Below are 14,965 nucleotides of genomic sequence, written 5' to 3' on the forward strand. Positions count from 1 at the left end.
GGGGTAGGGAAAGTGAAAAATGGGAGAAAGAGGGCTCGAAATGCGAGGAGGTAACCAGCTGACAGAGCAACATGAGAGCCGTTAACCTTAGTGATCTGAAAACCAATCAGCACAACTGCAAGGACCCTGAGCCTCAAAACCTCACAGCAACCTTGAACTTGATTTACAAATTAGACAACCGGGTTTTGTTTTACAGTTCCGAAATCTGTTCTGTAGATTTTCACAGGAAAGCAACTGCAGTGCTATAAAGGCAGTACAAAGCTGTTAATTCCAGTTATTAGGGAATCTGTTCTGGTAAGGTTTGCGGTTTCATTGCGCACACATCTGTGTCGTCTACTGTGTGCTGTTTTTGCTCATTTATGAGGATTTATTAAGGGTTAACAAAGAGAATTAATTAACATTAACAACTATCAGCTGCTGCTTTGTGAATATTCATGAGAAAACAAGAAATCTTATCACAATGTGAGGCAGAGCTTGAGGAGCAAGAGATGAGGTGATGAGTGAGTCAGTGAAAGAACATAATATTGTAGCCCCCCTGCCCATCCCCAAAACCACACATGCGAGCAAACACGCACACACCCCTCAGACCTCCCTCATCTTCTAATGAGTTAAATTTGGAATGTTCCATCTATATACTTTTGATTTGTGCTTTACCCCCAAACCAATAATCAACTTCCCCTTAAACCCGGCAGCTTCTCTCGGGGTACTTCTGTTAACGTGCATGTTTTTTTGTGTGTGCATGCATGTGTGGAGCGTGTAGTGGGGCAGTAAAGAGGTGTACTAACCCAGACAATTCATTTCAAGGTCTGGTAAAAGTCAATAGAAGTCTGGCTGGATGAAGTTATCGGCTAAATGACAGATATATCTTGCTCTATCACAAAACCACTCTCACCACTGACCACTTTCACACACACATACACAAAAACCAGCAGGACAGACCTCGAAATGTATTTGGTGCCTTGTTTTGTAAAAATGTATAAACACGGTCAAATTGTAAAAAATTCTACACCAGGATGTAATCCTGTGACAGACTGATATTGTGAGCAAGATGTTATTATCCTAGAGTGACACAGTGCAACATAACAATCTACTGTTGAAAAATGTACTAAATAAATGTGGCAATGTTACGCTTGCCAATCCTCAGCACAGTTAAATATAATCTGACAATAACAGAAAACTGTCTCTACAGAAATAATTTATCTGAAGTTCCTTTTATGCCACACAAAGCTCCAAGACCAACAGATACATGTATTATGGTGAAGTAAGCATGACGTCTAGGCCATTGATCGAGAGACATTAATCATGTGTCTGAGCTCACATGATAAGTGCTGACAGATATAAACGAGTCAGTGGATGGCTGGCTGCCACGCAGGCTACAAAGGGTTAACAAGTTAACTTCTGACCCCGACACGCTCCCTGCCGCAATATGATGGATCCACCTTGGACGCTCCGGAGATGGAAATCTGTTAATACCATGCTGCCTGTGGTTCATAATGGCAATTGTTATATGCAGTGACTGCCACAGAATCAATAATAACTGCATGATATGCTCTGAAAGCAGCCCCTGGGGCAGTTATGGCTGAGCTGGAAACCGTCATGGCACAGTGAAAATCTAACCAACAAACAAAAGAGTTCCCATAAACTTTTGTTATAAATAAACTTGTTCTATCACAGATTAATTAACTCTGCAACTGCATGTGTATGAAGGTCCAAAATAATCTCATTCTCTAATAAAATACATACTTATACTGTACATTCTAATATTCTCAAGGAACCCTCAAAGTTAATTATCAAAGAGTGAAAGAGAAAGGTATCAGAGGCAGCATGTTTCACTATTGAGCAGTGAAGTCATTATTATTCTCAACTGACTGCATTACATATTGTTTGTTGTTGCACACTGACCATTATGCAGATACTGATGCAAGGAAACATTTACATATCCCCTCTATAAATGAGAACAGGTACTCACAACAAAATATTTTCTCACATGTGCAACAAAAACAACCGTACAGTGATTTCGCTGTACACTAACTTTGCATTTCATGAAAATATTTCAACAAAAATTTCCATAAACTGCTAGACTTTGCAAGTTTGGGATTTAATTTAAACCAGATCACACACTGCAGGAGTGTGCAACAGTTGCTTGATGAACCACTGTCATGTTTAGAGGAGGGAAGGGAACATTATCAGCAGACACCCCCTCAAAAAATTCAACTGGTATGAAGTGGAGTTCAGTGCAGCCAGGGGGTTCCTGTTAATCGGTTGACTTCAAAGGACTCAGAGTTCAGAAGTTTTAAACTCATCATTTACAAGCACAGAAAGTGGGTCAGTTCTACAACTGTAACCCTGCTGGGTTTGAACTGCAAGATGAACAAAACTTGTCTCCTATTGATCACATGACTACATAGCTACATTTTCCTCCTACACAATTTAAGAGACTAACAGAGAACTACAATATGGCAAAGAAGAAAAAGGAAGACTTAAATTAGAAGTGCAGTGGTGGTAAACAGTTTAAGACGGCTAAATTCTTTTTTCTGTTCTTCAAGTGTCCATATATTCAACAAAAAAGGAGAAACTCTCACTCAGGCAGATACTGACACAGAATTAGGGTGAGTCTGTAATTAACCATAATCATTTACCACATCTTTTTTTCTGGGTTTCATAAGAAAATGAAATTAGAAAGACATAATTGAGCCACTAGAAAAAATTTGATTCGATAAGTATCTTGTGGGCTGAGGTTTGAATAGAAGGCTAGCTAAGATGTAACAGATGGAGATCAAGAACCTCTCTTGAGGCATCCTGATGCATGTACGTAAGCAAAGTCTATTTACTGGACATGGAAATAAATATGAAAAGGTAGAGAGTTCTGTGTGGCTTTCTTTGATAATCACTGACTGCTTTCAAGACCAAATATAACACCAAAAGAGTAATATTTTTCTGGAATTATTCATAAAGACTGCACACCCTCTCATGCTTTTATTTGCTAATGACAATCCACTGTGTGTCTGCACTTCCAGTTAATCCTTCCAGGGTCTCAATGATGAACACTAACCAGAGCTGGAGCTAGGAATAGGTTTAGGAATGGGTCTGGAAATGGGTTGGGAATGAGAGAGTTTAGAAATGCTTACTTCCTCTCCTGCTGTTTGGAGGCAGGAGATAAGAGAATTAACATTGCTGCCAATCCGGACACAGAGCGACAATGCACCCAGACTTCTCATCAACCCCCCTACTTTTCCCACATGACAAGATTGGTAACATCTCTGTCAGCAAAAACCGCTCCGCCTCTCTGTGTAGGAACTGGAGACATGAAATCAAGGACAGAAAAGCAGAGGACGAGGGGAGGGGAAATGGAGCAAAAGATGGTGCAGTAGGACATAATAGATTAGTGCATATTAGCAGCACTATTCCTTCCTGTGCCAGTCAAAGATAAGGCTGCCACTCAAGCTCCTCCAGCGAGACCACTGTTCCATTTCTCATTAAAATGTAAACCAGTTACCGTATATTTAGTGGGTAGATCTCCCACTTACAGCTCTGATAAGGGAGCAGCTTGAGAACAGAGCAGAATAACTGGGCATTGGCAGGGTCTGTAGTGGAGGAGATGGGTGTCAAAATGAATGAATAGAGGAAAAGGAATATTGCATCTCTATCGGAACTATGGCTTGACTGAAGCTATTTTTACCCTGGCAGACAGGAAGAGCCTCGGGCTCCCCTTTCAGAAACCATCCTCCCTGCTGATTACACCAGGAAAAGAAATGAAACTGTTTGTCTTACCCTAAAGAAAAAAATTAAGATATTTCAATTGTCCTATCTTATGCTGGTAGTCTCCTCAGAACCAAAGTCTCACAATCACACAAGCATGTAAGCAGATGTCGATGTAATCAAATTAATAGGCACTTAGTATCAAAGGACATTCAAACTGTGAAAGCTGTTCTGGTGTTGCTGGAGTAAGCTGGAATTATGTTTTAACTTCTTACAGAGATGGATCTGATTTTGTGAATTTCTTAGAAATGTTCTCTTCTTTCCTAACCCCCAGCTCTATTCCAACAAAGCTGAGTGCTATGTAAATGTGACCGCATTTACTAGGAACTAGTTCTGTCTTGGTAGTGAATGGGGGATATTTAGTTACTGCCTCCCTGGCAGCAGTATTAAATCTCTCTGCCTCTATCTCATGGTATTGCCTATCATGAAAGCATAACTCACAGCATAAATTGCATTTGGCATATCTATATCACGCCCTGCACTACTAAGGCAGTCTGCATGAATATTTGCTTGGAGAAAAATTAAATGCATGCAAATACAAAACATTCACCACACACGAACCCAACAGTCGTACAGTCTGTACAGGCTGACCGACTCACTCTGCACACCCTTTGCTTGGCAGCTCTTCAAACATATCCATTCCTCTCAGGAACATGTCTTTCCTGCCCCGCAGACAGGCAGCCAGCAATCACTCAGGACCCAATCAGCAGAACCAGGCTGTACAGAATTCTACCCAGCTCCAGACTGCAGTCAACCCTCCATTGGTCTAATCAACACCAGCAGAGCAGACCCAGCCCGCTGAGTGACTGGGCTGGATGTACATGCCCTCCCCTGCAGCTGGTCCTGCTCTCGTTATGGACCTAATCAGTACAACCACAGCTCTTGTCAAGACATCCTCCACAGAACAGGCTCTCTCTTTGATATCATGCTAATACTGAATTTCTAAATATTCTCGTTTGCAGTGATTCAGCTGGGTTTATTAGAGACCGCAAAGTTGTGTTTCAGACCCACAATAATCCAAAACCCCTCATCAATGGAAGATGCTCCACTTGGACAGAAAATTCTGGATAACTAGAGTGAATAGAGCCACTGGTTCAAAGCTAATTCAAAACATGAAGCTTATATGCCCAGCCATTCCCAAACACTAATCTAATTTGTAGCTGACACGCTTGGAATTGCAAGGATCAACAAGAAAATTACACTACGAACTACATCCAAAAAGTGTATCCATGTATGTCTGTGTATGTGTGTGTATGCGTTTGTGGTACTATATAAAATAAATAAATAAGCTGCAGGCAAATATGTTTGCGTGTGTGTTTCTCACCAGCAGCAGCAGCAGCACCAAGTCTGCGTGGTCACACACACAAGCTATATGCAGGGCTGTCCACAGGTCTTCGTCCTGCAGGTTGACATTCAGGCCTCGTTCAATCAGAAGCTCTGCTGCAAACACGTTGTCATGGCGAGCACACTGTAGAGTGTGAGGACAGTAGATTTCATTACTATTAAGTTTGCAGAAATGTATATTTCCTGAGGCTTTGCAAACAATAAATAATACACCTGTGCGGTTCAGTGCTCAACAACTAATGTGGAAAATGTACAGCAATTGAATTATTACATTCTTGTATTGCTACGGGGTACCTAGAATTTGCAAAATACTGATAAAGGTATGAAGAACAATTACTGGGATGCTTCCATGTCACAGTAGTGACAAGCCCTCCTTCCTTTTCTTTATCAGCCATTTGTAGCATAGTATTAGCACACTTTCAGTGTAAAATAATAGGTATTTTCCTTCTTGTTTTTTGGAACATACACACGCTAGGGCTGGTTTCTTAAATTCAGTGATCATCATCTGAGCAGTCTTATCTTACCAGGTGTAGCAAGGATCCCCCAGTAGAAATGAGAGTGTTGGGGTCTGCTCCCTCCTTCAGGAGACGCAACACTGCAACACAATAAACATTTAGATGTTAACATCTGCTGTATGTGAGGACAGACATGGAGCATAGGACATGTAAAGCAGACACACGCAGACTTGGATACAACACATACAACACACACCCATACTGATCTGTGCCACTCACTATCAAAACCAATATACAGAGGACACTTGAGTGTCCTCTGACTGTCCTTGACACCTCAGTAAAGATCAGTGTTAAGGGTGTGTGTGTGTGTGTGTGTATGTGTGTTTGGTAGATCCTCATTCCAGCAGCAGGTCAGAAACCCCCTGGGTTACATGCATTCACATCACACACTGTGAGCTCCAATGAGCCGCACAACCCAGTCACACACTGACACAGATCTACTGAAGAAAACACAAACCATTGCATACAAGCTCCATAAACAGATGATCAGAGTGTGAGCAGGCTATACAAGATCACAGAGATTATACCATACCACTAATTTATTTTTAATCAATATGTACAAAAATAACAAAACAGAACAGGAGACAGTGAGAAAAGGGAAAAGGGCACATACTGGAGAGTGTGACAGATATACAGAGTGGGATGGACAAACCAGAGAGGGCGAGGAGGGAGGGAGGTGGGGTGCTACGGTTCGGACATATGTGATTTCACTGACACTGACAGCACTAGGTGGATACTGACTAAACCCTGGACGACCTCGTACCAGCAAAACAACCACTAATGTCACGCAATCCCACTACACACACACACACACACCCAGAAACATACAAACAGACACTGGAGTCTTTAACCAATGGCTCTGAAGACAGTAACCATGGCAATTACCATGGTAATAATTCCAACTAATGAACCCAGTTGATGACCCCCATGAGGTCATTTCACTAAAAGGGTCATTATCCCGACAGACATGCTTAAATAACTCATCCATGACACACAGACAGACAAATAGATGCACGCCCGCGCACACACACATACGCGTACACACACAGCGAGCATATCTTAAAACAGTACATGCTGGGCAGTAATCTTGTGGGCACATAAGCATGAGAATAATATAATTTCTTAGGAACACCTGGGTAAAACAAATTAAGTACACGCCTTCTCTGCTATAAATCTGACCTTATTCAGTTTTTGTTGAAACTTGGAAGAGCTGTTGGTTAAACATTAGTCATATAATTCAAAAGCAACAGAAACTCCAGCCTTGAAAATGTGAAATATTCCTCTTTTTTTATGCAATTGTGAAATGGATGGGTTTGAATTTTAAACTGTTGGGTGGACAAAACAAGACGTTTTACAGCAACATCAGCTTTGAAAACTTATGATGGCAGTTTTTCCCAATTTAATGACATTTCATTCATAAAAGAATGAATTGCTATTAACTGATCAAACAAAATCTTATTTTACTATATTATTACTATACATCCTGGCATTAATCCATTATCAGTTGGAAACTGAGTTGCAACCCTACTAATTTTGTCCAACCAACAGTTTAAGGAAGAACCAAATACTGAGGGGGTATTCGATTAACAAAGACATGAATAAAAGAAATCAACAGATCAACAGGTCAAGTTAAAGAAGATGTAACCAGCAAATGCTTAGTATTTCTATTTGAGAAATTATTTACATACATTCATAGGTTCATTTTCTGTCAGTTGGCTAATCATTTCTTCGTTCTCGAAATTCTGTGCACACTCACATACCAAACACACCAAACCCATGCTGTACACAGACATTTTTCCAGTCCTCTAATGGCCCTCTGTACTTAATGGCCTTTAAATGGTTGATGAGAAACAAACTGGCCAACCTTAGAGTCAATCAGCACAATTATCTCCTGACTCCTCAACAAACTATAAGGGGCTCAAGACTGTAAACCATCAATTAAGGCTCATATAACACTAAAGTAGTTACTGGGGAATAGAGAAAGCTCTTGCCTCCTTGTCTAGTAGAGAAGCAGAGATAAGCATGCAAGGTATAATGTTTTTTTCCTCTTACTAAAAATAAAGTATATAATTTGAAGTTTGGTGATTGCCAGTGGTCAGTGTCTGTAAACTATCAGAGATTGTGTTAGTCTTTCACAGAATGACTTTACCTGAATTTATGTGTCTAAAGAGGGGTCAAAGGTCAAGAGCAACAAATTGACTCTCAAGCAGTGGGGGGGAAGAGCAAAGCGTTTGTCAGTATGGACAACAGTAATCAATAGTACTTTTGTACCACTGGCAGATTCATTAACACCAACCACACCTATCAGCTAGACACTGCGTCTGGCTGGTATATGCATTAGTAGTAAGTATAACAGCAATATCAGGGATGAATATCAAACTATTTCCTTTTAATATTAGTGTAATTTATCTCATACCTTTACTATGTAAATTTGTTCTCAGTAATTCCAACTAGAGTAGTAGTTAAAGGGATTTTAACCAGAGACAGAAATTCATTGTCAAGTCAGTACTAGAATGGATACAAATGGTTATCTTGACTTGAAACGTGAAGCTGCTCAAAATAGCAACATGTAATTTTAGTCATCCAGTCTTGGTTTAAGAAAGGTGAATTCCAGCTGGACAATTTTCATTTTATTCAGTGGTGAACTAGAAGAAGTAATATTACCCAAGGACATACATGAATAGCACAAGGGAAAAGCATTTACATTTAGAGTGTTCAGAGTATTTAGGTGGTATTGAAGGTTTACAGTAAAGAATGACTATGTTTATCTCCACTGTAAGTTAGCTGAAAGGGAAAAGGAACCCTGCTTATATCCACTGAATGATTTACACAGGCACAGTAGAACAGATATATGTTTGTCCCACAGCAACCACAATAATTTTCCCTTCATGTTAAATCTTTATATGTCAGTTGGTGTTTGATTGTATGCTGATCTCAAGCTTTAGTGTTGAGTGTGTGTGTGTGTTCCTCCATCAAGGGGGGCTGCTGATGGGGAAATGGAGAGTGGGCATGAAGCAAAGTTGGCTGTCATTTTGTGGAAAATTGCAAAACAGCTGTTCGAGACATATGTGGAGTTTCCATGGCAACCAGATGGGAACTTGTAAAAAGAGTGGAAATGAGAGAGAACCAAACAGGATGAGAAGGACACCTAAATAAGGTATAGACAGACTCAACGTGCATCAGGAATTTTTAGACCTCCCTTCATGTAAAATCAGAGCTAAGTCAGACATCTCCCTTTTAACAATGCAATATTACACACAGCCCGTACCTACAGCCCAACTGCAGCTAAAACAATGTACAAAAAGTTCAAGGGTAGCTCTCTGATTCCTCTGTCACTAACCTCCACAGCACGCAGTGCAAGTGATATCAGTATTAATACTGCTGAACTTGAACTACTTGAAGTAAATACGATGACCATGCTGAATGAGAATGTTCTACAGATACAGTAGAAGATTAAATGTACTTTTCTTCAGCCTCTGTTTTCAATTCTTCGGTTCTTCCTTATCTTACCGGGCCGTGATATTCCATGAATTTGATAAAATCCCTGTAATGCATCCTACATAATATGCCACTTACAGCAGTATTGCCAATTTTCTTCATCCAGCGAACATACATATTCTCCCCATGTACAGCATCATTCCTTGGCAGCCCCATATAAGATTCTGTTCAAATCCCTCACCTTTATAAACACTTCTGTCTCTTTTGTCCTTATCACATAGTCATAGTCACAAGAGAGACCGTCTCACCTCACTGCCCCATGTTTCTGAAATGAGCTTTGACATTTTCCCTGTGTTTCGATCCTGATGAAAAAACAGTAGTACTCAGTTTTCCAATAACGCTTAGCTCTAAATGCAGATTGTCTTATGATGAGCTCTGTAAGATGGATCGGGCTTCTCCTCCATTTGTTCAGAGAAGAGATGATTTCATGTCTTTCAGGTGTTAAAAGTCTCTGCAATAATGTCATGCATTTACGGGAAATTCACCAGGTTGTTAACGCATTACATGCCAAAGTATTTCAAAGAACTATTCTGCAACATTGTGTAAATAGCCTCCATGGATAAGAAAAATAAATGTAATAATACAATAGTAGGTCCTCTCTCCCTAATTTAGAACATGTGAAGTTTCTTGGTTTTAATGTTAATTTAAATCATCAAACATAGACGTGAAACATCCAAACTGAACTGAGTTGAACTTCACACTGAGCACTGTGGAGAAAAGGAGTTCACAAAGTACTTGTGTTTTTCATGCTCACTCACATCCTTTGCTCCTTCTCATATTAACTTGTACTGCTGAACCCCTAAAGCAACAATGATGAGTCACCAAGTGAACCAAAGGTCTAATATCAGACGCTCAGATAAACACCACTGCCAGAGAAAAGTTTCAATATGCTGCCTGATGATGCAGTTGACATTAAAGGGATCCCTGCTGCATCAGACCAAGTTGTAAGGTTTTAAATTGGATTCCAGTAAAATATGTCATGATGTCTTTCTCTGCCACCTCTGTGGGCCTAGACCCCGTTCTGTCAAAACCACAGCAGGTGTCTGACATGCCTTTAATCCCAGCACGCTCTAATACAGAAAAATATCAATATATTCCACTAATATCCATGTTCACCTATTTCTCCTTCTCTCCTCTTCTGTCTCTGGTTTGTGTTTTGCCATCTGGTGAGATTATTTATATATAAAATCTAAAGTGGGTAGTAGTAACAGTGTGACATGTTTTCTCCTCTGAGCAGGACACCTGAGTGTTGGATCGATGCGACGTGGTGATGGCAAGCTGACTGATAAATAAAAGACAGCACGTCTGGAGGTTACAGTACTGCATTGCTGTGCTGTCCAGCACATCCATTACAATTAAAACAAGCGTCTAGAGAATACAATTTCCTTTGAAAAAACACACAACTTATTAAAGAAAATAGAGAAAGATACAGTTTAGCATACACCTTAAACTGCATGTCAACACATGAGATTGAGATAAATGAAATTGATCAAAATCTACCGTATGGTCATTAAAATATGCATCTGTGAGGGCCACCTTGTTGCAGAATTGTCCTGATTTAAGAGGTATTTAGGAGCTAGAGTCAACTGGACAAAGGCCTATTTACACTTACAGAAAACTGGCTGCTCCATTCGTAGAGAAGCTTTGCTGCACTGATCTGGAGGTGCGGGCTGCATCAAGACAAACGGCTAAACATTGTATAACACTGGATGTGGCGCACAATGCATTCTTATTTTAGCCATGGTATGATTCAATTTTATGAACTGTGTCTAAAACAGCGCTCCAAAACAGCACACAGGGCTGAAAGCTATTACTGTTGCCTCTGCCTGCTTCACTTCCTTTGATTGGAGTCTGTGAGTCACTGTGCTGTGCCTGTAGGATAGATCTATACACACGGATCAATAATGGAAGGTGGGTATTCAGGTGAGTTATGTGTATACCCCTGCACATACACATGTAAACTACCTGAAACCAGATGGACAGTAATTACACTTTCGTAAAGTGCCAGGATATCTCAATCTCTTGATGAATAAACACACATGCTCACTCTCACAAATGCACAAAAAATACAGATAAGACTGTGCTAGATAGAAAATCAGGGGAACAACAAAGACAGTAGGATTCATTCTCTGGTGACCATGAATGTCCTTCATGGCTATCCATCCAGTGGCTGCAAAAATACTTTTAATCTCTAGAGTCATGTGGCTTAAAAAATGACTTTGGAAACTCACCAAAGATCAAAGAACAGTCATCTTAAATTTGCCTAAATTGAGGCTTACCTTTTCAGAGACTCAATCATTTCAGTCAACTCACATTTCCCACATTGTATTTTACCAGGAATCATCATCTCACTAAGAACGACAAACACCAAAATGTCATATTTAATGTTATTATTCTGTTGAAAGGGGAAGATGTCATAAAAACTCCATGGCTACAAGGACAACAGCTGCTGCCTTTCCACTGGTGTCTTCCTTTGATGAAGTTAAGATATTGGTTTGGGAAAAGCAATTTCAGCAAATGTCAAAACGCAAGTGAGCCAGATGTTTGCATATGACAGATAGGGATGGAGAAGCGAGATGAGGTATGGTGTGCTCCAATCTAACTATAGGGCATATACTATCAGTATTTTTTCACCTTAACCCTACAATATCCTCCCCAACCTGATGTTTCTTTCCTGCTGCCTTTCAATTTCTTGTGTTTTCCAATTTTTTTTCAAATACCCACTGTGTTCACCCTTTCCTCTTTTCTCCACACGGCCTCTCTTTATCTCATTCTCCTTCATCTTATTTCCCGTGCAAGACAACCGATAAGAAAATAAATCTTTTGCGATTTCGTGAATGTGAGTGCGACTGATATCTATGATTACCTGGCTGCCGTGTCAGCAGACTCAGTTTCTACACAATCTATGACAATAATCCTCAAGACAGCTCACTAAAAACAGGCTTTAATTAGGACCATAGCACGTGTCAACCCAATCTCGCTATCTCTCTCATTACATTTCCTTCTCAAACTCTTTGTTTCCTTTGCAGTTTCCTCTCTGAGTCTTATTTGGCTAATCTCTCGCTTTCTCTCTTGCACAGTCACAAGCTCTTAAAAACAATGATCTGCCACCAAAACATCTTTCCATCAATTTTTTCATGAATCACCACCATCTGGGGGACATGGTGCTGAAAACTAATCAAGCTGAGACATGCACAGTTCATTCAAGATAATAGCAATATTAAAGATGTAATTGTCTATCAACTAAAAGGCATTCATTTTTTTGGGCCCCTAACGACATTTCAAGAGTCTATCAGTCTCATTTCACGCTTCACACTTGAAGGGATCCAAGAGATGAAGGTTTAACCATAATATTGAGATCATAAAATAATCAAGAAATCGTTGTAATTTTCATATTTGATATAAATATGCATCCTAAAAAGGCAATCATAAATCACATATTTTGCCCAATATTTCTGTTGCAGTCTGCTTTCTAGGCAAAAGACTGGGTTATCCTGGTAATGTCAGTGAGTTACAACTGCAAGTTCCTTATTCTTTTACTCCAATCCACCAGATTAACTCTTAGGCTCTCAACGCAACACGTGTTGATACACATCCTCTCCTCTATTAAAATGCTTCTGTAGTAAGGGGAAACAATCCAGAAATGTTCCCACATTACTCTGGGGAGGGTCCTAGCCTGAGGCAAATCTTATCACAGTACAAAAAAAGAGGAGCGCTAACTCAAGTACCAATGGTGAGAAAAACAGTTATCACTCAGAGAACCAGCACCACTGAGGAATGCTTAAGAACCATTTTCAAATGTGATCAGAGTGGTTTGGACAGACCCACAGGTCCTCACAAAGAGACATGCAGAAGTAAAGTCAGAGGAGCGAGACAGGTCAACATGACATGAATAGACCATAAAGCTTTCAAGCAAACCCTTGAGTCAAGGAGTCTGTTAGAAGTGGATCTGTCCCTCACGCAGGGGCTTCTGTACGTGAGTCTACTATTTTATTTTATTTAATCTAGATCCAATTCTTGCCTTGAACACCACCAAAAGGTCAGGGGGCCTTCCCAAAGAAAAGCAAACAGTGACCAGTTTAAGGGCCGTGGTGGAACTTGGGTGGTAGGTAGGCATTAGGCAGAGGGGTATCAGATCTGATTCATGCCAAGCCAAGGAACCCTGGTTTTAGACTGGCTGTTGCAACGGCACACCAGCTGCTCCCACAGACCCCAGCTGAACCTCCTTGGCAGCCAGGGAGCAGAGATTAACACAGTGACCTGCAAAGACTGCTGGTAGGACTGACAGAGATATACCCGGACAGCTGGGTAAATGACTGGCAAATAACAGACAGACAAAAAGAGAGACGGTAAGGTTAGACGAATATCAGCGCCCTTTAAAGTAAAGTGTGAGGATCTCTTGAATTTTATGAGTTTACTGACTAGCTGATATCATAAAAACAGCCTGAGAATCTGACTGTTTTTTTACTGGCAGCCAGTAAAAAATCCTCATCAAATCCTCTTTTAAATACCAAAAACGTATTATTTATAGAAAACAAAATAATTCAAGTACACCCTCCATCAGCAAGCTACCATTTGTTTGAAACAAATGTTTGAACGGTTGAAACAATGCCCGGTATTCTTTGTTCATGAGCTAATATTTTAACATGCTAATGTGATGCATTACTTTGTGTTTGCATTACAAATGTGAAAACACACATGAATCTATAAACAATACAATATTAATCCTACAAACTAGCTATTCCCTATTCACAGCTGTCTCAGTCAGGTCCAGCAACCAAGCAGGCAGCTGTGTCATATGTTCTCTTGTTACTTTTACATTTATCTTTGGAGAATACTTCCTACCCCTTGTCAGTGCAGCTGAACAACTTATGTATGAGAAAACAAAGGCAAATGTTTGTTTTTATTTTACCCACAGTCCTACAAAAAGTGACTGCCATTCTGTGGAATTACTCTTTGCTCTCAACGGTAGACATTAACATTGCTGCTGAGGTATTTTTGTCCTTCAGAGCTGTCTGTATCAGGATAAAAGCTAAAAGTGGACAGCTTCCAGCAGAACAAATTGTGTTACCTGCAGTCAGCAGCAGTGCTTTGGCCACTGCTCTGAGTGTGTGCGTGCGCCTGTCCTCTTCCTCAAATGTTTACTATGTACACATCCACACACTACCTTTTCACTCAACCACAGGCATACACCCTCATACGTGCACCCACATACCCACCTTCTTTGTCGTCATGGCGAATGATGGCATCCTGTATGATATCGGTGAGGCTGAAGCGGACGTGGGGCTTCTTGCGGTGGGTGGGTGGGGCTCGAACCTTGACCCCACCTTGCTGCCGCTGAAGGCTCTTTTCCCTCTCATAGTACGCCCTTATCTGGTCGCAGCGCATCCTCCTGACTAGCCGCTGGCGCTGGCCGATGGGGAGAGACTCCAGCAAACACTGGTCTATCTCCATGTTCTGACGAAACACATTACATAGCTGGAAACAACCTAATGAGAGAAAGAGAGACAGATCAAGATAGAGAGAGAGAGAAACATAATGATTATGACGTGTCAGAAAATTATACAGCTGCATAAAAATGAATGCAAACGCAATTTATTTATGCATTATTTGTTACCATCCAAGATGTGGTAGCAAGCTGTCTGTGCAATGAGTGAGGAAGACAATCTGGTGAATAAATAAAAACACTACACTGTTTACTCTGATACCATTTGATACTGAGCTAATGAGACAAGGCTCAGATGATACAGCACACAAACTCTGTCTGATTCACCTCCTGGCACAACTGTGCCTAAACATCTTTGTTATTGTTTTTGTGTGCTTACATGTATGCTTGCACGTCTGTGTCC

At 40.5% G+C, this 14,965-nt stretch overlaps 1 protein-coding gene across 1 annotated transcript in view; it reads right to left on the bottom strand.

Annotated features, from left to right (window-relative positions):
• The window catches only part of myo16 (myosin XVI), a 68,506-nt gene extending 53,905 nt beyond the window's left edge, over window positions 1–14,601 (bottom strand). The window contains 3 exon segments of the mRNA XM_041057944.1: window positions 5,084–5,227; window positions 5,628–5,698; window positions 14,336–14,601. Coding sequence (XP_040913878.1) covers window positions 5,084–5,227; window positions 5,628–5,698; window positions 14,336–14,570 — 450 coding nt within the window. The 5' untranslated portion in view covers window positions 14,571–14,601.
• Window positions 14,602–14,965: the final 364 nt, after the last annotated feature.

The sequence above is a fragment of the Toxotes jaculatrix genome, chromosome 15 (genome assembly GCF_017976425.1).
Source record: "Toxotes jaculatrix isolate fToxJac2 chromosome 15, fToxJac2.pri, whole genome shotgun sequence".
In the NCBI taxonomy this organism is placed as follows: domain Eukaryota; kingdom Metazoa; phylum Chordata; class Actinopteri; family Toxotidae; genus Toxotes; species Toxotes jaculatrix.